This window comes from Parambassis ranga, chromosome 2, assembly GCF_900634625.1.
Source record: "Parambassis ranga chromosome 2, fParRan2.1, whole genome shotgun sequence".
NCBI classification, from domain to species: Eukaryota; Metazoa; Chordata; class Actinopteri; family Ambassidae; genus Parambassis; species Parambassis ranga.
In genome coordinates, this window is record NC_041023.1 from 8,237,287 (window position 1) to 8,261,731 (window position 24,445).

Below are 24,445 nucleotides of genomic sequence, written 5' to 3' on the forward strand. Positions count from 1 at the left end.
GATCAATTTTTCAGGATGTCTTATTTGTGGAGCGAGCGGTGGGCTCTGTGCGGCAGGGTTTGTGTGGGGTGTGGGGGTGCACTGAGAGCGTATCCAATTTCAGGCAGCAAAGCAAATGGCCTTGGAGATCAAGGATTATACAGCAGATTTCTACGTCGAGCTAATATTGATTCGTCGTGCCCCTGGTGAACTGTAAGATGTACCTTCTCCATGTAAGCTTTTAAATGTTGCTGCCTTAATGGCCCCCTCCGTCAGCGTGCTCCCTGATCTATAAGGGCGCAGCAACTGACCCCTATAAATATGGCCTTTTGTTTTTCCTGATGGCACAGTGCACTTTTGGTGGACCGGTAGTATTCTAAGCATAACTGTGTTAATGACAGATACACAGCTATGTGGTAATGTTACATCCGTCAAGATCGGTTTTTAATTACCCAAAACTGTACTTCATACCATAAATTCATCACTCATTTCCTCATTTGTACCACACTACAGCTGCTACTCATCAACATCTGACCACGGAGATGAAGACTTTTTTTCATAGAAACTTCACATTTGAATTTCAGATCTTTTCAGCGCTGTGCAGCGAAGGCATTAATCACCGAGTTTTCATCAGTTCTAATACATTCTGATGTGCTGTCCCACACTGAGCAGTACTCTTGGCACCCCTCTGTGGCTTCACGGGTCTCCATCTCCTTCACCAGAATTAAAAAGTTTGTTATCCTGCCATTTAGCCATCTGTTCAGGAACTTCCGCTTCTCTCTCCGCTGTTCTCTCTCTCTCTCTCTCTCTCTCTTCATCACCCTTTTTTTTCTTTCCCTCTCTTTATATGCATTGTAAACCAGTGAATACTGTACAGAAACATTTGAAGTTTGGTAATTGCTTTTGCAGAAGCAGAGAAAAAGAAAAGGACTTTACTTCAAAGTCTAATTATTCGACAATACCTCCACCCCTTCCTCTCACTGTAAGAGAAAAAAGACAGGCATGAGCGTTGAGATGGGTGTTGGGATCTGGTTAACTTGTCCAATAGACCCATTATGTGGTAAAATCAACAGTGGGGAGTGTTAGATGTGGACTAGCAAAGGGGGAAACCATGTCTAAATCCCCTCAGTTCGTGCAGCCATTATAAACAAGAGTGGATTAGCCGGCAGCCCCCTGCTGGGACAGTGAATGGATGAGAATGGGAAAGATGAGGGAGGCCGCTCCTCTCCAGCATTATCTAAATAACAGGCCGGGGAATTCAATAAGTACTGGCCTCATCAGACCTCATCAGCTCCCCCAATTAGGCTGCACATCATGGCGGCTGGCGAGCTAGTTGCTGTTGGTGACAGATGAGAGCCAGCGTGGCGATGTGCTTTCCTCTGCTGCAGTGCTGTGCTGCCTCACGTGCCTGACATTGCATAGGATTTCTGTTTGTGTGTAGGACAGGTGGGTAGTGTTGGAGTGCTGATGAATGTCATCAGTATTTGTTTTGTAGCTAACTGCTAATTTACAGTCTACACTGCCTGTCAGCTCCACTAACACTGTACCTCTGCTGCTGCTGCATTGGCGAGTCGCTGATACCCGGCTCCTTATGGTAAGGATGCGCTGCTTTTTCTGAACCCTACTGATATCAATGTTGTGTGTCAATAGCTCTCCCCTCCCACATTACCTCCCTGTGTTTCCCTAAGGGTCAGGACATGCAGAGAAAAAAAAAACCACAGCTCTTCCGCATCGATTGGAGCCCATTAACGCAGACTGAGAAAAACAAAGCCCTTCATCACGGCTGAGATGTTTAGGCAAGGATTTACTCAAAGTTGTTCTGCACAGGTCAACCTCTCTCGCTGGTTATAACTCTGATATTGCTGCCTCACGAGGGAAAGAGCAGAGCTACTGAAGCTATTGTAAGGGAGTGTATTTTTCCCCAGAAGAGGAATGTGCTATCAAACTGCTTTCATATTTTGTTGTGTTTTTCGTCCTTATGTTATCGTTGAGACACAACAAAGAAATTGGGTCAGATTTTCTGTTCCTTTCTTAACAGTCGGCACCCCACTGGTGGGTTTAAAAAATGTAAAGTGATATGTGCCAGAAGAAATACATTTGCTCCTTATAATGCTTTCAGGGAGCTGCATGTTTTTTTTTATTCACTTTCATATTTTGACCTTCAATTCAAATCCAAACTTAATTTTAATATTTACCTAATTATGCCTGCACATGTTCTAATTACCTTTGAAAACACTTGATATATTCATCATGCACAGAGACGATGCCACTTTGTTGTCAGCAACTTTTCTGGAAACACAGAAAAATTAGTGTCAACGCTGCTCGAGAACAAAGAGAATACCTAAGAAACGAATGAACGATGAGCCTTGGGAACGTCTGGTGAACTGTTTGAAGTGAAGACGTGCACGGGTCTTTCAGTCAAAGCATCTAGTTTTGTATCTAAGTTTTGGCTTTGTAGGTTTACACACGTTGTCCAGCAGATGTAGAGCATACAGATCTACAGAGCAGCAGTGCTCTCATCATCCCTGTCAAAATGGCGATCGCTGAAGTGTTCAACTTCATTCCTGGATGGCAGCCATCATGACTGTAGATGTGTAAACTGGATCATTGGCAGGCTTCTATGTCGACCCTTCGTGATGTTCTATGTCTTTGTGATGACATGAGCACAGAAGGCTCTAGTTGTAGTGTCACCATTTTCCCTCACCACCCACTGTGTTTCCGCTGGTCTGATTGTTCTTTTGTCTTTAGCTAGACGTTGAAGGCCCTGGTTTCATCCATGCTTCCAAATTGTCTCTTGACATGTTCTGCCAGGGGAGCTTCCGCACCCAGCGAGCTGACACCTCGGTCGATAGAGGTTTGTTGTGGGAGATAATCATTTGCTTTGTGAAATTAGCTACTCATCCTTTGGATTTAAGCAGCAATATTACACAAGCTGAAACCACATGCAATAATGTTTTCTATATATTATTTTCAGATAACTGAAAATGGTGAGAAAACATTGTAAGAGCAGCGGACTAATAGATTTTTGTGAAGGTGAACACTGTGCAGACCTTCCTGAGCTGTGTGTGTGTGTATCTGTGTGTGTTGCTGCTCTTTTGAAAGTGAAAGAGCAAAGAGAGCTGCACCTGCAGCTTCTATCAAACAGTGGAAAGCTCCTTTCAGCACAGCTTTAATTACAGTCTCTGCAGCTCCGCTCAGCTCAGACGAGCTGGTCTCCACGCAGCCAACCAAATCCTCTCACACATAGCTGCCTTCCTCTGCCGCGGACTCGCCTGATCCCTAATCAGCCACGGTGCCACTCTTCATCGATCCCCAATCAGTTACAGTAAAGGGGTCGCTATGGAATCCCCCCTCGCTCCGCTCCTTCCCTCCTTATTAGTCGGGTGCCCTGCTTTCATTGATCATAAATCAACGTCACTGGTAGCATTGATCGTCAATCACCCCCAGTGACATTATCGATCTGGCTAGTCCTTCAGCTATAGGCCTGCCCTCAGCCCTGGGCCCACATTGCAGCCCGGCTGTGGCATATTGATCCTCCCTCAGATACAGTATTGAGGGCTATTTATTGATAATTCATTTATTTTGCTGTAATTTCATTTTCTTTTCTGTCCATACTGTTGTTACTGGAAGCCCCTGCAGTAGAAACCTAGTTAACCGACACACACGCTGCCTTTTTGTGTGCTTCTCTAAAAGATGTGCCTCTATGGAATTACAGGATATTTTCTGCCTGTGTTCAAATGTCAGTATCAATTATGGTAGGCTTAAGGTCTTTAAACATACTTATAACAACAGAATCAAAAGTTTGAAAGAGGTTAGATACTCTTTAGCAAAACAAACATGTCCTTTCACACTGGCTTATGATGGAGTACTGTTTGTAATGCACTCTCAGTGTAGCTCTGTGAATTTCAAGCAGAGCAGTACGGAAAAATACCACGTTCAGCGACACCTCACCTTGATAAATATGAACCTAAATAATTTCCCTGTAACAACCTGTGTATGCAGAAGCTGTGCATAAGCTGAGTAAGAGGCTAATAGGCAAGTGCTTTGTGTAGACAATGAAAGCTTCAAAACAAACTGAGCAGCACAAAGCGTATTTTTCAGAAATGATTTATTCTGATTCGGATACGCTGTCACATACACTGAGAAAGATTTGCTGTAGGTCTGGTAGATGGGCAGTGCTGTTTGAATTACAAAGCACCCATCTGTATGATTCATCTCTATAGATGGGAGGTTTCACGGGTCACTGGAGGCGTTGGCAGTGTTATAATGCTCTGCTAACAGGGACAGAGCAAGCTCCACTGTCTGCCCACACAGGCAGCAACGCACACAGTCGAAGTACAAGTCAGCCCCCTCAGGCAAAGTGCAGCAACAGCTGCTCTTAAAGGTACAGTTTGTAAAAAGTTTACCTGTCTCTTGGGGGGTAGGTAACATGTGTGCCTCCTCACATGTGCTTTATTGTTTCTTAGCCAGATTTTTTTAATTTCTATGACACATACATCAGACACTAATACAACAGCATCTTCAACACAATGCTTTTACATATTATTTTGTCACATTTCATTGAAAATTGAAGTTTAAATTAAATCAAATTAATGTCAAAATTACATTTGTTTCCATCTTTACCATTGTCCTCTAAAAGACTTGTCTGTCTTTTGATCCAGGCCATCAAATCCTGCACATACAGTGTACAGATATTTGGTTTCTGATGCACATTGTGGCTTTTGCTTAGCTGGGATCTTATTTTAATTCCACTCTACAAACAGTGCTTCCAGCCTCATTCCATACTCCTACAATTTTGAACCGACCACAATGCGGCCACTTGTACTGTAATTGCCACCCTGGCCAGCTGTGTAAAGCAGACAGTGATACTGCAGCAAAGCAAAGAGGTTGGCAGCGCGTAGCAGCATGTGTGGCTTTAGCATTAGAAACATCTGCCACCGCCACTTTAGCATCGCAGCTGACTACAGGACCCAGCAACACTCGACTGTGCCATTTGAAATGAATGCGGTGAGGGACTGTCTGCTTGTATAAATGTTATTTTAATATATGGCTGCCGGATTGTGAGCCATTCATTAGAGCTGGCAAACTCAAATACACTAACTTCTACTTCTACTCGCACTCTTCTAGCTGCTCTGTTGTTTTTAGTTATTTGTTTACTCACCATGGCAACCTCAGTGTCTGGAATGGCAAGAGGAATTAGCTGATTAAGCTAAAATGAAGTTCTCGTTTAACTGCTACCTCAGTGCTTGTCTCCCAGGAGTTGGCTAGCAGCTGGAAACCCACCGCCTGTTTGGCGCTGCACTGCACTTGCTGCTCATAGCAGATTAATTCAGTCAGTATTTGAAGGCACGATTATATTCAGCCCATATTTTCATCTGCTAAAATAATTACATTTGTGTTCAAGCAGAATGCTGTTCACTGTTCTTTCATTTTCACATATTCCAGCTGTATTCAGAGATAGATAGATAGATGTAATAGACAGAGACAGACTGAGTGAGAGAAGGATTAGCATGTCAGAGTCTCCCTACATAACATTACTCTTGTTAAGTGTGCGATAGCTCATCGATCAGGCTTCTACCGCCCGCATTCAGAGCTCTTCCCTCCATTTCCCTTCCCGTAATCCATAATATCATCTCAGGCCTGAACCGCCTGGCAGCAGAAGAAGCCCTCTATGGAAAAGTCTGAGATAGAGCTGATCAATAGCTGTAGAGCATGTGTAGCAGATGCAGAGTGAGAAGCAAGGCGTTGTTGACATCCTTCTCCCTGTGCTCATCCCGTTCAGACAGATGAGCTATACAGTATGGATTGGAAGTCGGAAGGGGAGAAATCTGGACTGTCACTTCTCCCTTCAGTGAATCTTTCCTCCCCTCTGTCTCTTTCTGTCACAGTCGTCCTGTGTCTTTTTGTCTGTCTATGACACTGTTATCTGTCTTTCCATCTATCTCCCTCTCCTCTTTGTGTCGCTCTCTTTGCCATGCCCTCCTCTCCGGCGCCCGCTCCATTTATTGGGCCGTGTCATTGAGCCATGTGCGCCATCTCTGTCAGCAAAACGGCTGGCAGACTGTCTTCATTTCCATGCTGAAGGATGCGAGGCCAGCGTGGCAGTTGTGAGAGCTATCGACTGGGATCCGTCAAAGCCCTCCCTGTAGGAAAGCTGCTGCCTCCTGCTTTCCTGGTTGGCAGCCATTCTGAGTCTGTTTGACTCTGAAAATGGCGACACATATGCAACACTGCTGTAGTGTTATACAGCGACCCTTCTCCGTCGTCCCGTCCACCTGTCACATGTTTATCCATCACAAACTCTTTTACCTCAAATTCATTTAAAACCCTGTCCCTTGTGCTCGCTTTCTCTTCCTGTATCTCCCTGTCCCTCCCTCCCACTCTTTTTTTATGTGTCTTTCCCATAAGACACAGCCTTCTCAGTCTGGGCAGACAGGTCAAGCTGGCTGAAGGGAATCAGACAGTTGTTGATCCAATTAGAGATCCCCTCGAGCAACAGCGAAGCAGAGCAGCATTCCAATAAAATGCTGTCCTCTTTCTTTCTCTCCATGTTCTCCCCAAACATGTCCTTGCTGCAGCTTCCTCCAAGACTTTTCAGACATGCTTAGCTTGTGAAACTGGCAAGACAAGTACCTGCAGGAACCCTGTAACTAAAGTTGTCACTGAGAAGTTGAAAGCATCCTTTCACTGAATCCTTTTCACACTGACATATTTGGATACAAGTGGCTGAACACTTCCCTCTGTTTGCCCTCTGTAGCGCTTTGGATACTCTGAGAGCAAAGCAAGGCCAGCCCAGTTTGACTCCAAACCCCTGTGAGAGGCCTCTTTTGTAACAGCCTTGATGGTGAAAAGCTGGCTGTTTCACTGAGCGAAACCTTTCACTCAGCCCCTCCTCGACTTATGAAGCATTCCTGCATTGATTTCACCGTTCAGGCCAAACAGATGTACAGTCCAATTTACAACAGCAAGTGAACGTATGCCGGGCTGAAACTGGAGCGTTATAATACATGTACTGATTTGCATTCATGGATCAAGATGTTATTCAGCTGGCTTTTGCAAGACCATCCGGAGCACGCAAGCTTTCTTTGTCTACCAGGGAGAAACGGCTTGTCTGCAGCCAAAGGGGCTGATTTTGACCAGATGCCGACTCGTAGGAAACAGCAATAATTACATATGCACACAACACCAATGAGTGAAACTTGCAACAAGCTTCAATTTAAATTGCTATTGTATGTTATTGGTGTTATTGGTGTACATCTGCATGAACTTATTGCTTCATTTCACAGCGTGGCAAAGCATCCATTGATGAGCAGAAAGCCATGACTATCTCTGCATAGATTGAGGCTATGATGACGGCAAACCATCCAGAGCCGTTTCTTTTTTGTGTGTGGTTGGTCCTGGTGTGCGTACATGCGTGTGCGTATGTCTGCAGTCGCCCCTCGTTAGTGTGTTTACCAGTTCCTACAGCAACCCACATAAAAATCAATTAGGAGTTCCCATGGAGCAGCTTATTAGCAGCCCTTGTTGACCTCTGACCAAAAGTACTTCATGTCTTTTTCCCATGATTTAAGATCATTACAGGGAAACAAATTGGTTTATAACTTCTTCTTTTTTTAAAAAAAAGTGGCCCCCTACATACTGGAGCCAGTGTGAAATGTGTTGTACTAAACATGCCGCATCAGCAGGCTAGAATGTAGTGGCCTGGTTTATTCTGGGCTGTGTAAGTGATGATGGCGTGCGGTAAAAGCTCTGAGAAGGGTTTTGACGCTGGCAGGAGTTTGCATTGTGTGTGTGTTTCTGCGGGTATTTGCTCTGTGTTTACAGGGGTTAAAACAGAGTTTTTATGGGTAGAATGAGTGTGTGTGTCAGGGCTACAGTGGGGTGAGTGTGTTCACAGGGTGGGTGGGGTGGTGTGAGGCTGTTGATCTTGGGCTTGAGTCTTAAACAAATTGGCTAGTTCGCTGTGGGAACTGGGGATGTAGTCGCAGGAGGAACGTCAGCGTGCTCTGTGTCAGATTCTCCAAATTTCTTCGATAGCTAATTATCTCCCAGAGTGCCAGAGGAGAGGTTTGAGAAAAGCTTTTGTTGTTTTTCTTCTGTAGCGTCTCACTCACTCACCCTTTCCAGCTACATTCTCCTGGGCTGACTCTGAAAAGTTTGGTTCCATAGCAAACCCTGAAGGCACATAAACACACTCACACATTATTTTTTTCTTTCTTTTCTAGCAGAGTGTGTTTGCACGTTTTTTGGGCCTTAAGTATCCCTTTAAGCTGGGCTCAGATTACTGGAGTTCTGGTCTGATTTATCCCTTTATTCACCCTTCCCAACAACAGGAGGAAAAATCTGGTCTTGGACACAGTTACAGAGGTTAGGCCCAGATTATATGGTAATGTGCGGCCAAACGTGCTTGCGTCAGAGCCACCTCAATTTTTTTCTTAAATTTAAAATCAAGGTGATTACGTTGAATGAATGCTAAACCTTATTGTGGTTTGGGACTTTGTGAGCAAAGTCCAAGACCTCTGAATGTCTGGAGGAGTAAATCAGGAGATAAATCAGCCCACAGCTCTGTGTAACTGAGCCAAGTTTTAGCTCTGCAGCACTCTTCTCATGTTCATCTTACACACCTACTGTTATTAGCTCATAGGCATTTTCAGCATCTGGTAGTGCTGACTTGTGAGCACCGCTTTCTCTCTCTCCTGGTTAGCTCAGTGATGCTTCTGTCATTTTATCACCTGGAACCCCCCCCCCCCCCCTCCTTTTGTCATAAGTTCTCTTCACTTCAGGTTATTTCAGTGCTGTCACTGCTTGTCAGCCTGGACAGCATCTCTTTCTCTGCTGTCTTGTGATGCTGCATTGTTATCGAGGCCCAAGCACCTCTAACATCTGGGAGCGGAGATTAAAGCATCAGCAGTTCTCTCTGCAGGTGTCATCTCTGGCACGGCGTGATGAAAGGTCCCGTTGCTCGGCCTATCTGCAGACAGGCCCGTCATTGGCCTGTGTCGTCACAGCGCGGTCGTGTCACGAGCTGCCAGCCCTGTAATGCGAATGCGATGACAGGAGAGCCGTCAGGTCCCTTCTAAAGCCACCAGGTGCAGGGCAGCAGAGGCTCGGTGTTTGGACAAGCTTGCTGGCTGGCTGTGTACTGTACTATAGCTGAACTGTACAGCTCTCCCAGGGAGTGAGTGTTTGATCCTGGTGTGGGTTCACACTCTGCTTCTCCTTTCCCAGGCATCTTCCTTATCTCTTACACAGTCTTTTTTTTTGTTTCTCTACTTTTGTGTTTCTCCTAGTTTACACAGCTTCCATCTCTCATGTTCTTATCTGCTTCTTAGAGGATTCCAATTTCACCGAGGTGGACTGAGAAGGGGATGCACACTTCCCCGGCCAAGAAAGCACCAGATTCTCATGCTTTTTTCTCCCCCACTCTTTCTTCAGATTTTTTTTTGCTTCACTCTGTCATCAGAAGAGCCCTCTCACCTGAGGCCATTTTTGTCTCTTTTAGTGCTCACCTGCAGCTCGAGTGTGAGAAAGTGCCCTTTAAGAAGTTTATCTTTATAGCAACGTAGGTCATCGTAACACTTTCATCGACCTTTTATTGGTAATTATGCATACAAAAGCCTGTACAGAGACAGTGTAGATGAGGGTGCATTGGAGAGGGCTGTTTTTATTTTTAAATTGGATTAGCCGCTATCTCCGAAGTGAGGGCAAGTGTCAATCCTCTGTTCTTGTTGTATCATAAGGGTTAGACTGCCCCTAGTGTTCGCACCAAGAACAGCTTAATTAATATCCCCTGTCAGGATTTACGCAGCACAGCTCTGCTCACACCGAAGGTTGCTGTGTGGAAAAAGACATAAAATTTCAAATAAAAGAGGAGGTGGCTGTTTTAGTAAAACACGGAGGGATTATGCGTCAGGAACAGGAACGCCTTCTTGAAATAAGCTTTGGCTGACAGAGCGGTCCTACATTACCATCTCAGAGGTATTTACAAGAGCGATTACTGTGATTATTATTTCAACAATGCCCTGCAATGCTCTTTCATGGGCTGCCAGCCTGGGCGAGGATAGGGAGGGCCTGCCAACACCGCCGGTCTGGGAATTTGTCTAGGAGCTCCAGGAAGGCAGAGAGGAAGCAGAGAGGGAGGGGTGAGAGAGAGAGAGTGAGAGGGATGTGTTAGTAGAAGAAGAGAAAAGACGCAGTTCAAAAGGGCTTCTGTCTTTCTGAGGGGTCACACAATGCAGTCCTCCTAACATGATTTTGTCCTCTTTCTCTCTGCAGCTCCCACGGAGCCTTTGCTGTGCAAATTTGCAGATGGAGGGCAGAAGAAACGCCAAAGCCAGAGCAAGTACCCTCAGAATGGGAGGCCGTGGCACAGAGAAGGCGAGGTAAGATGATGCAGTGCAGTGCAGATGGATGTGTGCACTTTAAACTCACAGCAAATATTTAATTCAGCATCTTCACACCCTGGATCTTTAAGTTTGCGACATGCAGACGTCATATATACACTCTGACTAAGCATGGAAGATTTTATTCACTTTCAACCACTGATCTGGGATACAGAAAATGTGGAAACAGTTAAAACAAGTCCCTGTTAGCATGGGCCTTATTATATGAAATCTAAGTTAAAAAAAAAAAAACAGTTTCGCTTTTGGACAAGATGCAAACAAAACAAACAACAGATGAGAGTGCATGTCAAACTGCTGCTGCCAGGGATAACAATGTTTTTTTAAATACTCCATAGACAATACACTTCAATTGGCCCTAATCATTTTTAAAGGGTATAGATTAATATTAATAATTAGCACAAGCTGTGGTTTTAGTTTTTTTAGTTGAACTGACAATAACACTCTTTTCTCAGTGACTAGCTGTAGAAAGTGTTATGATTGCATCACTTCTTTGGAATTTGCATCATCCAACATACAAATTAAAGTACAAATTTTTTTTCTTTTCTTTTCATTTTTTTATGTAATTGACACACAAATCTGACCAAATCTGTGTCAGTTTAAGTCCAGCAGGATGACTGACGTCCTGAACATGACGCTAAGCTCTGACATAATGCTGTTTCTAAGAACCGACCCCACCCAGCTCACAGGGCTCTCAAGAGATGTTGGCTGAAACATCTGGCGTTATGTAAACCATTACTGCCTGTCGTTTGTATGGAGCTGTTACAAAAGAAAATGAAAAGAAGAATACCCCAGATATCGATCAAACTGCCCCTGAATGTATATGAGCTTGCATCTCAAGCAGAACGCCTGGCTGAACACATATATGTCTGCCATACATCAGAATTCTGAAATTAGATACAGCGTGGCAGCATCCATGGAGGCAAGGTTAGAGTCTCTTCATATTCTACCATCCTGCTATGCTAGAAAGGACACTCAGAGGACACAGGTAGCGCTTCAACTGGACTATATAGGGGGAATACGAACACACACCCACACACGTTCAGTCAGGCTGACAGTTGTGCTGAAACTGCAAGGTAGGGTAGAACCAGGAGACATGAAATGTTTGTCCTTCAGAGAACACATGCTCTGTGTGTGTGTCTGTGTGGGTATGGGGAGGTGTTCAGTTTGTGTGTGTATGTTGAGAAGACACTAGCTGTGTTTGTGTGTGTTTGTGTTCGTCCATCACATGTTCAGCAGCCCTAACTCCTTAAAACCAGTGAAGCATGTTTAACCTAAATCACATTGCTACATCCTCTTGCAGGCCCACACACTGACAGGGTCAGCTCAGTTGACTTAGGGTGAAGAAGGATGACTATGGAGCTGAGTGAGTGTGTGTTTGGATGCATAAGGAAAAGCTAAAACAAAGAGGAAACACCATTTTAGCCACTTCATTCTTCACACTACACAGTGCAGACACTTGATTCTTAACATGCAGGTCTCTGTATGTTAAGATTTAACTTGAATATAAATAAATGGGCATATCTTTGGACTTTATAAACATTCAGAGGCTGGAAGGAGAAGAGGAGAAACAACAGAAGGTTTCTGCAGAGTTCAGCCAGAGGCTGAGCTCAACATAAACACACCACATACTCTCACACAGACACTGCAGCTATAGTACATCCATTGATAGCTAGCTTACATCTAAAGTTTGTACTGTGGGTTCACTCTTTGGGGCTACTTGAGAGTGTTAGGGCCATGACAGCATGACTAAAGGGCCAGGGCTTAACTGCTGGAGTTCAAGGTAGTGTCTGAGAACACTACTAGGACTAAGACTAATAATGGCCCGTTATATCAGTTTTAGGGCTTGAGCTAACGTTTATTGGAAGTTTAGTTCTTCTTTATTGGACGTTTTTTGAATTGACGATTCATTGTGTAAGAATGATAGGCATGGTCAAGATATCAGATTTTGATTATCCTATTAAAATCTAGAAATCACTCAAATCTGCAAATTTTGGCACTGCACAAACCAGATAAATTATTTTTTTAATAAATTTAATAAATTAAATTTTATATTTTTTTAAAAACACACACACAATTACAGCACACACACACAGTCTCCTGTCATCTTAATAAGTAGCTGTCAAAGATATCAATAACTGGAGAATAAATGGGTTTAATCTGAGATTTATGGCTTGGAGTTCAAGAGCTAATATGGACCTGTTAATAACATGCACTTGGATACACTATCCAGATGTTCCCATCTGATCATAGGCCTTCACATCTGGTATTAACACCTGACACACATCTGGCTACATTGAAAGTCAGATCTTCTGCATTAATATTCTCTTGATTAGCCAAAACAATCACCCTTATAATATAATATAGTATAGTATAGTATAGTATAGTATAGTATAGTATAGTATAGTATAGTATAGTATAGTATAGTATAGTATAGTATAGTACGTCTTGTTTGTGTGTGTATGTGTGTGTCTGTCTGTGTATGCATCATTGATCAGCTGTGTGCAGGGAAGATGGGAGATATGCATCACATGTTAGTCTGTTTATCAGAGCTGAGGCCATTCCTCACCTCGCTCCCTGTGGCAGGCAGATGAAGCCCACACCATCCGTTACGCTCTCTCTCTCTCTCTCTCTCTCTCTGTCTACAGTACTCAGTCTGTATCTTTCCCTCTCTTTCTTTCTTTAAGTGCTCGCTCTCTTTCTCTTCCACTTTGTCTATCTGTCTCTTCCTCTTCTCTGCGTTTGAAGTCTTCCCAGATCCCACAGCAACATATGGAGAGAGAAAGAGCAAGTGACTCACTGAGAGAAAGAGAGAGGGAACACATTGCATGATCAGTCAGGAGTTACAAGGGGTTGAGTGCTGCAGGGTGGCTGCTGGTGAGGATTGAGAAATATATGACAGATTTTCTTGTAAACTACCCAAACTGGGAGTCTAGAAAGCGCTGTCTCTCGCTGTCTCATGCTGACAAACATATTAGTCACTGCGTTTTTTTTTTTGTTGTTGTTTTTTTTTTTCCCCCAACACACACACAGAGACACAAGTGCCATGGGCTCTCATTCTCTCTCTTTCCCTTTTCACTTTCTCACTCACCAACACACACTCCTACACACACAAAAAAACTTTCAAAGTCACACTTCTCAAGCACCTACTCTGGGGGAATGAGTGTAGATGAAAAAAACATCCGGCCTTCCAGTCTGTGTGAAAGCCTGACAGATGTCCGTGTGTGTGTGTGCGCGTATATGTGTGTGTGGCCACAAGGCTGTAGAAAAAAGAGAGAGTGAATCTGTGTATGTAAGGCAAAAATACAAGGAGGGAGTGGGTCAGTGTGTGTGTGTGGCCCAGCAGGTCTCTTTACGGTCGCTTATATAGGAAGTCGTCACTCATCTGTGCACAAATAACATACATTTATAAATTTGCTGCCTGATAACATACATGACAGATTTTAATGCTAAATAATTCTTCACAAGCTTGAATTAATTTCTCTACACTCTATAAAATTCTGCTACCAATACAGTCTTGATTGCATTAAAGCCTTAAGAAAGTATTTGATTTTGAGGTGAACTTTCCCTTTAAATCATTGTATTTGCTGCATATGGAGAAGAAGCATGCTAAATGAACATAAATAGCTGCTCCGCCTTTAGCGTTTAGGCCTGTTTATGCCGGTGCCAAGCTTTGTTCACAGGGTTTGCTCTTTATAAAGTCACATTTTTCCTAGCCTTGGATCAAGCTCAGACAAAAATACACATACACAGACTGTCTGTGTCTTTTCCTTTTCCCTCACGTTGTAACAGAGCCAAAAGCTGACTGCATCAGTAATCAGTCATCGGCAATGCAGGGTCCCTGATCAGGAGCTTCTCTGCTGTGGAATTCATCAGCACATGGAACCAAGGGCAGCACTTAGGGGAGTTATCAGCCTCACCAGACAGCTGGCCGTGTCTGCCGCCGCTATTAGCACACATGTGAAGACACGCTCACATACAAACATGCTGACAGGCGTGCTGTACAACTCTCTTGATCTTTACATGCACAGAGACATTTGCATGTATGGATGTAAAAATATTGTATCATATATATCATATATATATGATAAAAAAATTATCAGAGCTAATGCATGTATCCTCATCCAGCCTTTAAAGCCTTAACATTGAAAGCCCTTATGTGCAAACACACTCACACAAAGCACTACTACACACACACCTGCTTCCACACACCCCAACATCCAGCAACAGCTTATTTATTCAGTGCAGATTCTGTGTTTTTGCTCACTTTTGAGGTTTCGTCCAGGCTCGTTGATCCCCTTTGCTCCTCTGAGCCACTGTTCCCTTAACTGTAAAGCTCAGTGTAGGTAGCCCTCTGGAGGAGCAAGGGCAAAAGAGGTACACAGAGATGGGAGGGGGGGGCAGGTAGATTAAGAGATGAGACGAGTGAGAGGTGAAGAGAGAAAGGAGAACACAAGATGCTGAAAAAGGAAAGGAGAGAGGAGAGCGAAGTGAGAGAAAGGAAGGGCAAGAAAGTGTGTACTGTGTGTGTGTGTGTGTGTGTGTGTGTATGCTGATGAAATCTGCCGTCCTCAGCAGCCTCCCGTTAAAAGAAATCGGATTAGTTCTCCTCCGGGAGAGAACCTTCAGGAATGCAGATGAAGGATTGCGGCGCACAGGTTTCTCTCCTGGACTCTAGGAGGGCCTCACAGTCACCTAGAAACATGCACAAACACTCATACACACACATGCACACACACACACACATGCACACATGTCCATTTACCAGACACTGAACTCCGATCACTTCTTTTCTCTCCAAAGGGCATTTCTTCATTTCCTCTTATTCATAAAAACATGATTGTACGTGAGTGAAATAGAAAAAGTGGCCTCTTCAATGCTAATTCACTTTGTCCTATTGACTATTCTTTCTCCCACATTGGCTTTGTCACTTGTCAGTTTTTCCAATTTGAAATGAGTTGATTTAGATGTAATTTAATTTATTTTGAACAAAAAGAGGATCAGGGTCTAAATTGCGTTATTCTCACAACTACAATAAACGTACAGCAAATTATCTGGGTGACATTGCTGTAGGAATATATTTTAACAACAAGCACATGGGCACAGGGTGAAACTGAGACATGATGACTAAATAAACTAAATGATGTTTTCATACCACTCACACTAGCATTTTTAACAGTATACCTCAATAAACAAAAGGAAAGCCACATGGCTAAGGTCACAACCACAATGTCATGTCATCACATCACAAAACACGTTTTTAGGTGTCAGCCCATCCTGTGTTTGCTTTGTTTAGAGGTCTGGTCTGTGCACATTTTAGTCTAACTGCACCAGAGTGTTTGATGGACACTATGATTTGGAGTGAAAGTCTTGCTTCTACACTTGTTTAAATGAACAGAGCAGTCGCTCCAAAGTTTAATTCAACCAAACCTGCCAAGTGTGAACACACCATGAGAGTTAAAGGAATAGCTATTTTTGGAGTATATGCATATTTTCCTGCCAGGAGTTAGATGAGAACATTGGTACTGCAGTCAGCACAACTCTCTCCAAAGGAAACAAAATCTGGATTTCGGCACCTCTGAAACTCACCAATTATCACATTATGTCTGCTTTCTTTAAGGTGTTCAGAATGTAAAACAGGGGGGAAACACACCTGCAGCTATTTAAATATTTTTCTGTATGTAATTTTGATTTGTGTTTCTAATTTGTGATGATTCCTGCATTGTTCCTGTTTTTCTCTTTCAGACTGGCATGGCGTTAACATATGATCCTGCTGCAATGCAGAATGGGTAAGAGCTCAATCCATCCTTGGCACCATCTAATACACTCACCTCTTGGCTCAAAGGACTCTAGTCAATACCACTGTCATACATAAAGATTAATGTAGTGTCTGCACTTTGTTACTGTTTGATTAAGAAAATCTATATAGACTTCAGATATTGGTTTTCATTGGTGGGGTCGAGTGAGAAATAGCATGGGCGCGCTGAGTGTGTGTTCCTGTGTGTTTTTGTGTCTTTATGTCAGGACTTCATGGTGCTATAGAAATAAATGACCTGGCAACGTGTTTTATTTTTCCCCACAGTACTGAGACAGGAAGGAAAGTGCCCAGGCTCCCCTCTCTATCTCCCCCTGGCCTCAGTCGTTCACAGGAAGCTCCTCAGTTTTGCTTCCTAAAGCACTTATCCCCCAGTCAATCTCAACCAAAAAAAAAAACAAGAAACCCTGGATGAATACCATCTCTAAGTTTACACAGTCTGTCATGTAAAGACCTGCTTCACTGTAAACCCCCCGAATTATAATTCCAAACCTGCTTCACTCACAACCTGACGCTCTGGCCCATCATCAAAAAAAAATAAATAGAAAGGATTGTAAAAACTAATCTAATAAAACACAAATGCTAGTAACATTGTACCTATAGATACATCACAATTTAAGTTTCGATTAGTGAATTTAACATATAATTCTTTTGCAAACGATCCCAATCTAAAGCCTATATATGCGACTTTGGGACTAAATTTGCATTTATATTTGAATAAATTTAAATGCTTGCAGTAAGAAATAATTATTTTGACTCACATTAAAGATGAAATGCTACGATATTCTCCACAATGGATATGCAACTTGTATCCAATTATTATATTACCATATAAAAACAATTGCAACTGCCAGAATCACTGTTCATGTCAAACTAGTATGTCTAACTAATGACTAATATTGGCCAAATCCATGGAGACAATATGATTATTGTTAGTTTGCATATTTTTATTATATGCCTAAGATGTTTTCTGCTAAATGTGCTGTAAATATTGTACACAATAGAGCACCCCCTGCTGGACAAAGTGCTGATGACATCACCTCTAAATGAACCCAAACATCTTTTTCTGCATAAAAAAAAAGTAAAAAATTCACTGCATATATATGTATATATATATATATATATATATATATATATACATATATATGCAGTGAATTTTTATATATATATATATATATATATATATATATATATATATATATATATATATATATATGATATGTAGTATGTATGTAATGTAGTATCTGACATAGCCTGTTGTATGTTGACACTGAATGTCTCAGACACTATTGTAGCTTCCCAGGGGATCTCAGTGACATTGGGTTACTATAAACCCTCAGCAATGAGGTGGCCAACAACCTCACTCCTCCACAGCTTAAGTTAAACCATACAGTACCTTCTTGAAATGCATTGACTTTTCACCAAGCTCAGCCCACTTAAGTCAGCAGCACGGTGTAGCCAGATACTACAATCCATGTGTGTGTGGGGGGGTGGGGTGGACAACCTCCTTCTTTATGTGATGATAAAGCTCAGTATGATGTGATAAAAACTACATTTTTCCAATATGCTGTAAAATTCATGAAACTTTAATGCGCTGTTTGAAATACAATACACGGCCAGGTGTTTATTCTGAACACACTACAGGATAAATGTACAGTGTGTGTGCTAACTGTTGTGTCTTTGTGTAGGCAGTGGGGTCCAAGAGTCTGAGACCTCATTGAAAATTCACTATATGTTCATGTAAAGCATATTTAGGCAAAATATCTCAAATTAGTATTTTTTTTTCCCCTCCTTTCTCAGGTTCTACTCCTCGCCTTACAGCATCGCCACCAACCGCATGATCGCACAGACCTCCATCACGCCCTTCATCGCTGCTTCCCCCGTTTCCACATATCAGGTGGGCCATAATGAACGGCATTATGTGTAGATTGCCGCCGTGTGTGAGGGTTTACTTTGTGAAAAGGGGGGGGGGGTGGAAGAGACAGGGCGGGCTGCAAAAACAGCATGAGGTTCTCGCTTCTTCTGTCGCCGTTTCTTCGCAGCTCCAGCTGTGCTTGGTGACATCTGTTTCGTAGGCGGCAAACACAACAGGCATCAGAAAACAAGCAACAAAAAAGGGGGGGGGGGTTAAAAAAAACGGCTGACAGGGTAGAAAAAAGAAACTCGCCCATCAAGAATGAAAGTGTCTCTGGAAAAACTAACAGTCTCCTCCCTCACAGTTTCCTCTCCTCCTTTGTAGTCTTCCATTTTTCTTCTCCTCTCCACTAACTTTCACATATTGCCTACCTCTTCCTGGAGTGAATTTCCACATTTCCCACGGCTGTGATCTGTGGATTAATGCATCAGAACAGAACAGGAACGTATAAAATTGGCTCTGTGATATGTCAGGAGCGTTAACCACTTTCCGTCACTGCACATTTCACGCAACACCCTTTGCCGAATCTAAACATCAAGAGGCAGTGCCACTGTGTGCCCTCTCGCTCAGACGCTATCGTTTAACATTGCCTCTGCTTTGTATGCACAGACAGACAGAGCAGGACACGGGCAAGAGAAAGGAGATGAAGGATAGACGGGAAAGTAGAAGAGACAGATGGAGAGAAAGACAACCAGGGAGAGGAGGAAGGATGGTTCAGGTGGCGGTGATGGCGATGGCTCGGGCGGGTGGGCAGAGGAGGGGTGTTGCTGAAGGTTGCTGTGCCCGTCTTTGATTCACGCTTGATTAAAACTCTGGTCCAGTACCTGTGGTGGAGGGGCAGGGGAGAGAGGAGAAAGAGGAGGAGGAGGGAGGAAAAGTGGGCCAGGGCGCGTCTCTAATCCGCTCTCGGAAGGCTTCCCAAATTGATTTATCAAAAACAATGGCCAGGCTTTTGAGGAATATTAATCCTCACAGTTTCAATATCGGGCAGCTCTGCCGCCGCTTCCTGTAATATTGCCCTTCAGCCAGTCACGGCAGGAAGGTGAGTCCTTCATCTTCTGCTCAAGTACAAAGAGACATGGGAAAAGAAAGGCAGAAGACAAGTCAGGCAGCCATACATGCCAGACAAAAGGATATCACTTGCTTTTATGATGGAAAGTATTTCAGCCTTTGTAATGAAAATTTCAAGGTGCACTGAATGACTGTATATGCCATTGCTTCTTTTATGTTTGTTTCTCATTTTTTAAGCTGCGGTTTTGATAGGATTGATTTATCAAATCTTCAAATGACCCGTGCCAACAGCAGAAGTGTTCTGGTGTTCTTTTAAGCCTGGCTCTGGTGAGCCTGAATGATGATTAGCTCCGTTTCCTGGAAAAACAGCTTTGATGATCCACATCACAGGAGCCAGTCCAGGCCAGATCACTACCAAGATTTTAGCGAGTGCTGCCTGCCTGCCAGCCAGCCAGCCGTGGCCTGCTTTACATCACTGGCTCTACAAACTCGCTCTCTGGCTGACTAAATATGTGGCTGGCTGGCTTACTAACTAGCTAACCGGCTGGCTGTTTGGCTTAACGAATGGCTGATTGGAAGGGGGGGGGGGGCAACTGGCTGACCGTGAGACTGAATGACTGACTGACTGACCAGCTTTTTGGCTTAATGGCTGACAGGCTGTTTTGAATTTTAGCACAAAGTTGTGAAGTTCAGCCAGAGGTAGGGAGCTTCTCGGGTCGTGCACATTTTACCGTTCACTCACACCTGTAGGATCAATGTCGAATGAGCAACTCTCTATTTTAGGAAAAATTAAAGACTCAAGTCAGTTAAGACAAATCCAAATCCAGGCTGGGTGTTTACAAGAATTTGCAAAAATAGGAGTAAAGAATGGCCCAGTCTCTTGGGTAAAAGTCTGGACCATCTGACTGGCAGTCTACCTATTCTTCCATTCTTCCATGAGGATGTGTTTCAGCCCTGAGTAGACACAAGTTATGAGTTCTCTCACACGCCTGGTTTAACAATCTAAGGTCTGACTAGACTACGCTATTAGATAATCCCGTGATGCTCATACAGCATCCTAGTCAGGAAAGATAAGTGATTAAAGATAAGCTTTCTCTGTGTCTATCTGCTGTCCCATTCAGCTGGGGAGAACAAATATTGCTGTGTGTAAACAAGCAGACTTGGCTTCATGTTATAGAATATCAGGCTTGTTTAGGTGTGGATCCAAATCACGCATTTGGTTTGGCTCAGAGGATTGATTGTTCTTATTGCAGATTATTCCATGTTTGCCTTTGTTAAATCTGATCATTTTACCAGGATCAGTGGCCAGTCTGTGTGTTTGTCTGCTACAAGCTGCCGTAATTCCTCTCTCCAGCACATCTAAAAGGCTCTGTTTGTTCATCGTCCATTCCTCCGGTTCCTTGATCATTTTCACTGTCACTGTTTCGCCGTTTCTTCAACGTTCTCATCCACATTTGTAAATATGCACGTCTGTGTGTGTGTGTGTGTGTTTTGGTGTGCTAGCAGCTGAGCTGGTCTCTGTTCTATCGCTTTATTTTCTTGCTGCTGCTTCTTCTCCTCACACGGACCCTTCACCTCTCTCTCTCTTGCAGCAGCAGCCCTGGGTAGGGCAGTGATATTATTATAATAGTCAGAGAACCTAATTTATGGGCTCTGTGCAGGAGTCATACTGTTGGCAATAATGAGAAGGCAGGAGGGAGATTTGCTGCCTCCAGACTTTGAAGATTCTCTTAGTAATTCTCTGGCACAGCTTAATCTGTGTAAAGTTCAGCCATTTTGATGCATTAAAACCAGTCCGATCATTTAAAATCTCCAGACCAGAGAAGCGTATTTGAACATATTGTGAATATTTGAACTGCGTTTATCATTATTATTATTATATATTGTCACCACGGTTTTACATTGAATGTGTCTCTCCTCAGGTCCAGAGTACGTCATGGATGCCTCATCAACAATATGTTATGCAACCTACAGTAAGTACTCTACCATTCACCTGCAGGAGCCGCCCTTGACTCCCCACTGGGGCCTCACCCTTTAGTTAAAACTTCTTTCTGGGCTGTATTTCAGGACAGTTGTTGAAATGTTCAAGAGGAATGGTTTATTTTATGCTGAAAATAGTTTACAGTATGAATAAAATGTTATATTTTAGGCAGAAAAATAGATTCTGCCTGGAAAAAAAGCATTTGCAGGTCAAAGATTAAACCAACAAAATGGCACTGTATATGAAAATCTCTTACAGCGCTCCCGACCACACATTTTCTTTTTCTTCTAATCACACACACACACACACACACACGCTTTGTTTTATTTTATTTTTTTCAGCTGGGAGTTTATAGGTGTGGGTTGTGCCAGGCAGCGATTCAGCATCATTTACCAGACCGCAGCATGAGACAGTCTGTAGACGGTTGCTCGGGGTTACCAGCCTAGACAGCAGACAGGGGAAAAAATTATTATTAATTAAATTTAGCTTGCTAGCAACACAGACTGCAACAGTGAGGGAGTCAATGTAGTTAAATGTTGGCAAAATCATGCAGAATTTGTATTCTTTTTGTGTCTTTTCTTTGGCCTGTCATACAGTAATGTTTGGGACCGCTGGCCTCCCTAACATTAAAACAAAGAGCTATTACTGGTTTAGTAAATTGTTTTAAGTCGGAGCGTTTTAATTGATCCCGGCACCGTAAGCGTTCTCGTTTTGTTGCTTAGAGGTTTAAAAATCATTCTGCCAGAGGCTTTAGTGTTTGCTTCAGGCTTTTTGTGGCCCCTGAAGCACATTCAGTGCACTTTGTTCTTCATTGCTTTCAGTTTATTCACACTGAGTCTCAGTCACCGGGGAATGAATTTGATTCTTTACAACTATAAAATGATAAATAAAGAACAAAAGTGCACTTTTACTTCTGCTGTGACTCACTGTTTTGGTATAGAGAATGCAATGGAGTATTTTGTATAGACGTAGTATCATAAAGCATATTTTAATTCATGTGCATTACATTAGGGTAGGTAATGAGCATGGAAATGTTGCACTGCGGTTATAATTTTACTCATTCAATAAGTTATTTTCTCTTTGGAAATGAAATTACCACCTAGGGGGTTAAACGTTAGAGTTATTTTTTTTTTTGCTGAAGTTCTCTAATGAATCGCACAGCCGCATAATTTACACCATGCTCTTATATCAAAGTTCACTATTCTGTACTAAAGAGCAAATCAATATGCAGGTAGGTGCAATTAGGATTTATGACCCAAGGCGTTTGGGTTGTTTAACAGTGATGCAACAAACACTTTATTTACTTATAGGTGCCAAATATCAACATCAAAGTCTATTAATAATATATAAAATTCACTAATTAATAATCAGGATGTATATTTTTAAATGTTGTGCACATATCTGTGTCATCAGTATATTAAATTAATTAGTCATGTTTCCCCAGAATAAAAGACAGATTAACTTTCATTCATATTTTATTATAGCCATTGCTGTTGAATAGTAATTGCCTCCGATTGGTAAACACTGGACTCCGCAGCTCACTGGAGGAGTGGAGGAGCCACGTGGCTCCCCACTGTGGCCATTTACCACTCAGTCCTACCAACTCACTTCCACTCCCGCCGTGGGACAGTGAACATGTAATCTGGTCACAGCAGGCCACCAGCCTGGAAGACACACACACACATATACACCACGCTCTGCTGCAGCTGCCCTCTGCAGGCGCTCAGTTTGCCTTTCAGCCACGCGACTTCCTCTGAGTGTCTTAACTCACCCCTCCACCTCCTCCTTCTTGTACCTTCTCAGTCAGATCTGTACTTTCCTGGTGACACTTGCTTCACGCTGAATTTGAGCTAGCTTGCTAACAAGCTACCTATTTTTTCCGCTGCTGCTGAGTCTGCCTGTTGTGTGAGTGAAGATGTCACTGCAAGGTGAATGACAAAAGTGACACAGACCTCTAATAGTGTAACTGCTCAGCATGTGCATTGCTGTCAGCTTCCAGCATCTGCGTTTGCACTCAGGTACATCTGTATCTGTGTGTGTGTTTGTGTGCATATATCCACACTGTACTGATGCATGTGTTTGTTTTAATGCACCAGTTTCTTCATCTGCTGCCGTCTTCTCAGGCTCTTTAGTCATGTGTTGTTTTAGTTTGTCTGTCATCACATACACAGCCTCACCATCACTGTTTGTGTAGCTGCTCATGTTTGTGCAATACATGTTTGTATGCACTGCATGTGTTATATATTTCCATATGCGTGGTCCTTCCAGCTTATTCCCTACGAGCCAGTGCCGTGCCGGACAGCCATTCATCTTCCAGCCTTATGTCTTGAGGCCCCTCAGAGCCGTTGGCACTCTAGCTGCTCACCAGCAGCCTCATTGTAGAGTGGCGTACAGCTTGTCAATCTCTTCGTGCCAGCCGTAGCCATGTGGCCATGTCTGTCCCCACGGCCCCGTCCCCATTGTGTTCCTGTGGCTCTCTCTGTCACCAAATGGCTGCTACATGGTAACCCCAGCTGTCACAGCTGTCAGTGGATCATAGCTACCAGTCTGTCTCCCTTTATGACCCACGCTTGTATCGACTACCAGCTACATACACGACAGACCGCCCCTTACACACTCACAGTCTGCCACAAGCTCAGTGAATCACAGCAAATTAGCCCTAGCTTCTAATGCTTGGGGGGCTACTCAGAGCATTAAAAACCAATTGATTGTGCGGCAGTTTGGCGGCTCCCTCCTCATGTTGCATGTTAAACCAATGGAGCATTGTGTAATGATGCTTCACGGTGTCCGGGCAATATGGAGGTGGCCGAGCATGGAAGGGGAAGAGGTCACAGGTAGCCAGTCAGACAAGCATCGCAAAGGAATAGAGTAGCTGTCAAATGATCCTGCAATCCAGGAAGGCTGTCACCTCAGAGACATAATGCCTAAGTCCCCATTAGATAAACAACACAGTGATTAAACTAGAGGTTAAATTGCAACTTACCATTGCTCAAGCTCAGTAGTTCTTCCTGTGTGACCTCAACATGAGACTAATTTGTTATTGTTCTACAACAACTTTTAATTTCAGCAGTTATTAGCTGCAAAAATGAGCACAGCTCAGGTTAAATATAAAACTTGAGAGAGCATTTAATTGGATACAGGGGTAAAGTACATCTCCAAACACAGGGATGAGTCATCAGCATTTATTTATTATCACACTCTAAAGTGTCAGTATGGTCACAAGACATATCCTATCAATTATATATAGACTATCATGGGTGTTTTAAAATAGCATTTGTCTTCTTTTTTGCAGAAACAGGTCAGTTTCACTGTAGCTCCTGTAAAACTGAAAGCAGCTGCTTGTG

The 24,445-nt window shown here is 43.1% G+C and overlaps 1 protein-coding gene across 6 annotated transcripts in view; it reads left to right on the forward strand.

Moving 5' to 3' along the window:
* rbms3 (RNA binding motif, single stranded interacting protein) overlaps nt 1-24,445 on the forward strand; it is a 217,419-nt gene that overhangs the window by 176,072 nt on the left and 16,902 nt on the right. For all 6 annotated transcript variants that reach the window (XM_028432420.1, XM_028432383.1, XM_028432392.1 and 3 more), the window contains 4 exons: nt 10,255-10,361; nt 16,125-16,168; nt 17,995-18,091; nt 21,043-21,093. In XM_028432420.1, coding sequence (XP_028288221.1) covers nt 10,255-10,361; nt 16,125-16,168; nt 17,995-18,091; nt 21,043-21,093 — 299 coding nt within the window. The remainder of the gene's footprint in view (nt 1-10,254; nt 10,362-16,124; nt 16,169-17,994; nt 18,092-21,042; nt 21,094-24,445) is intronic.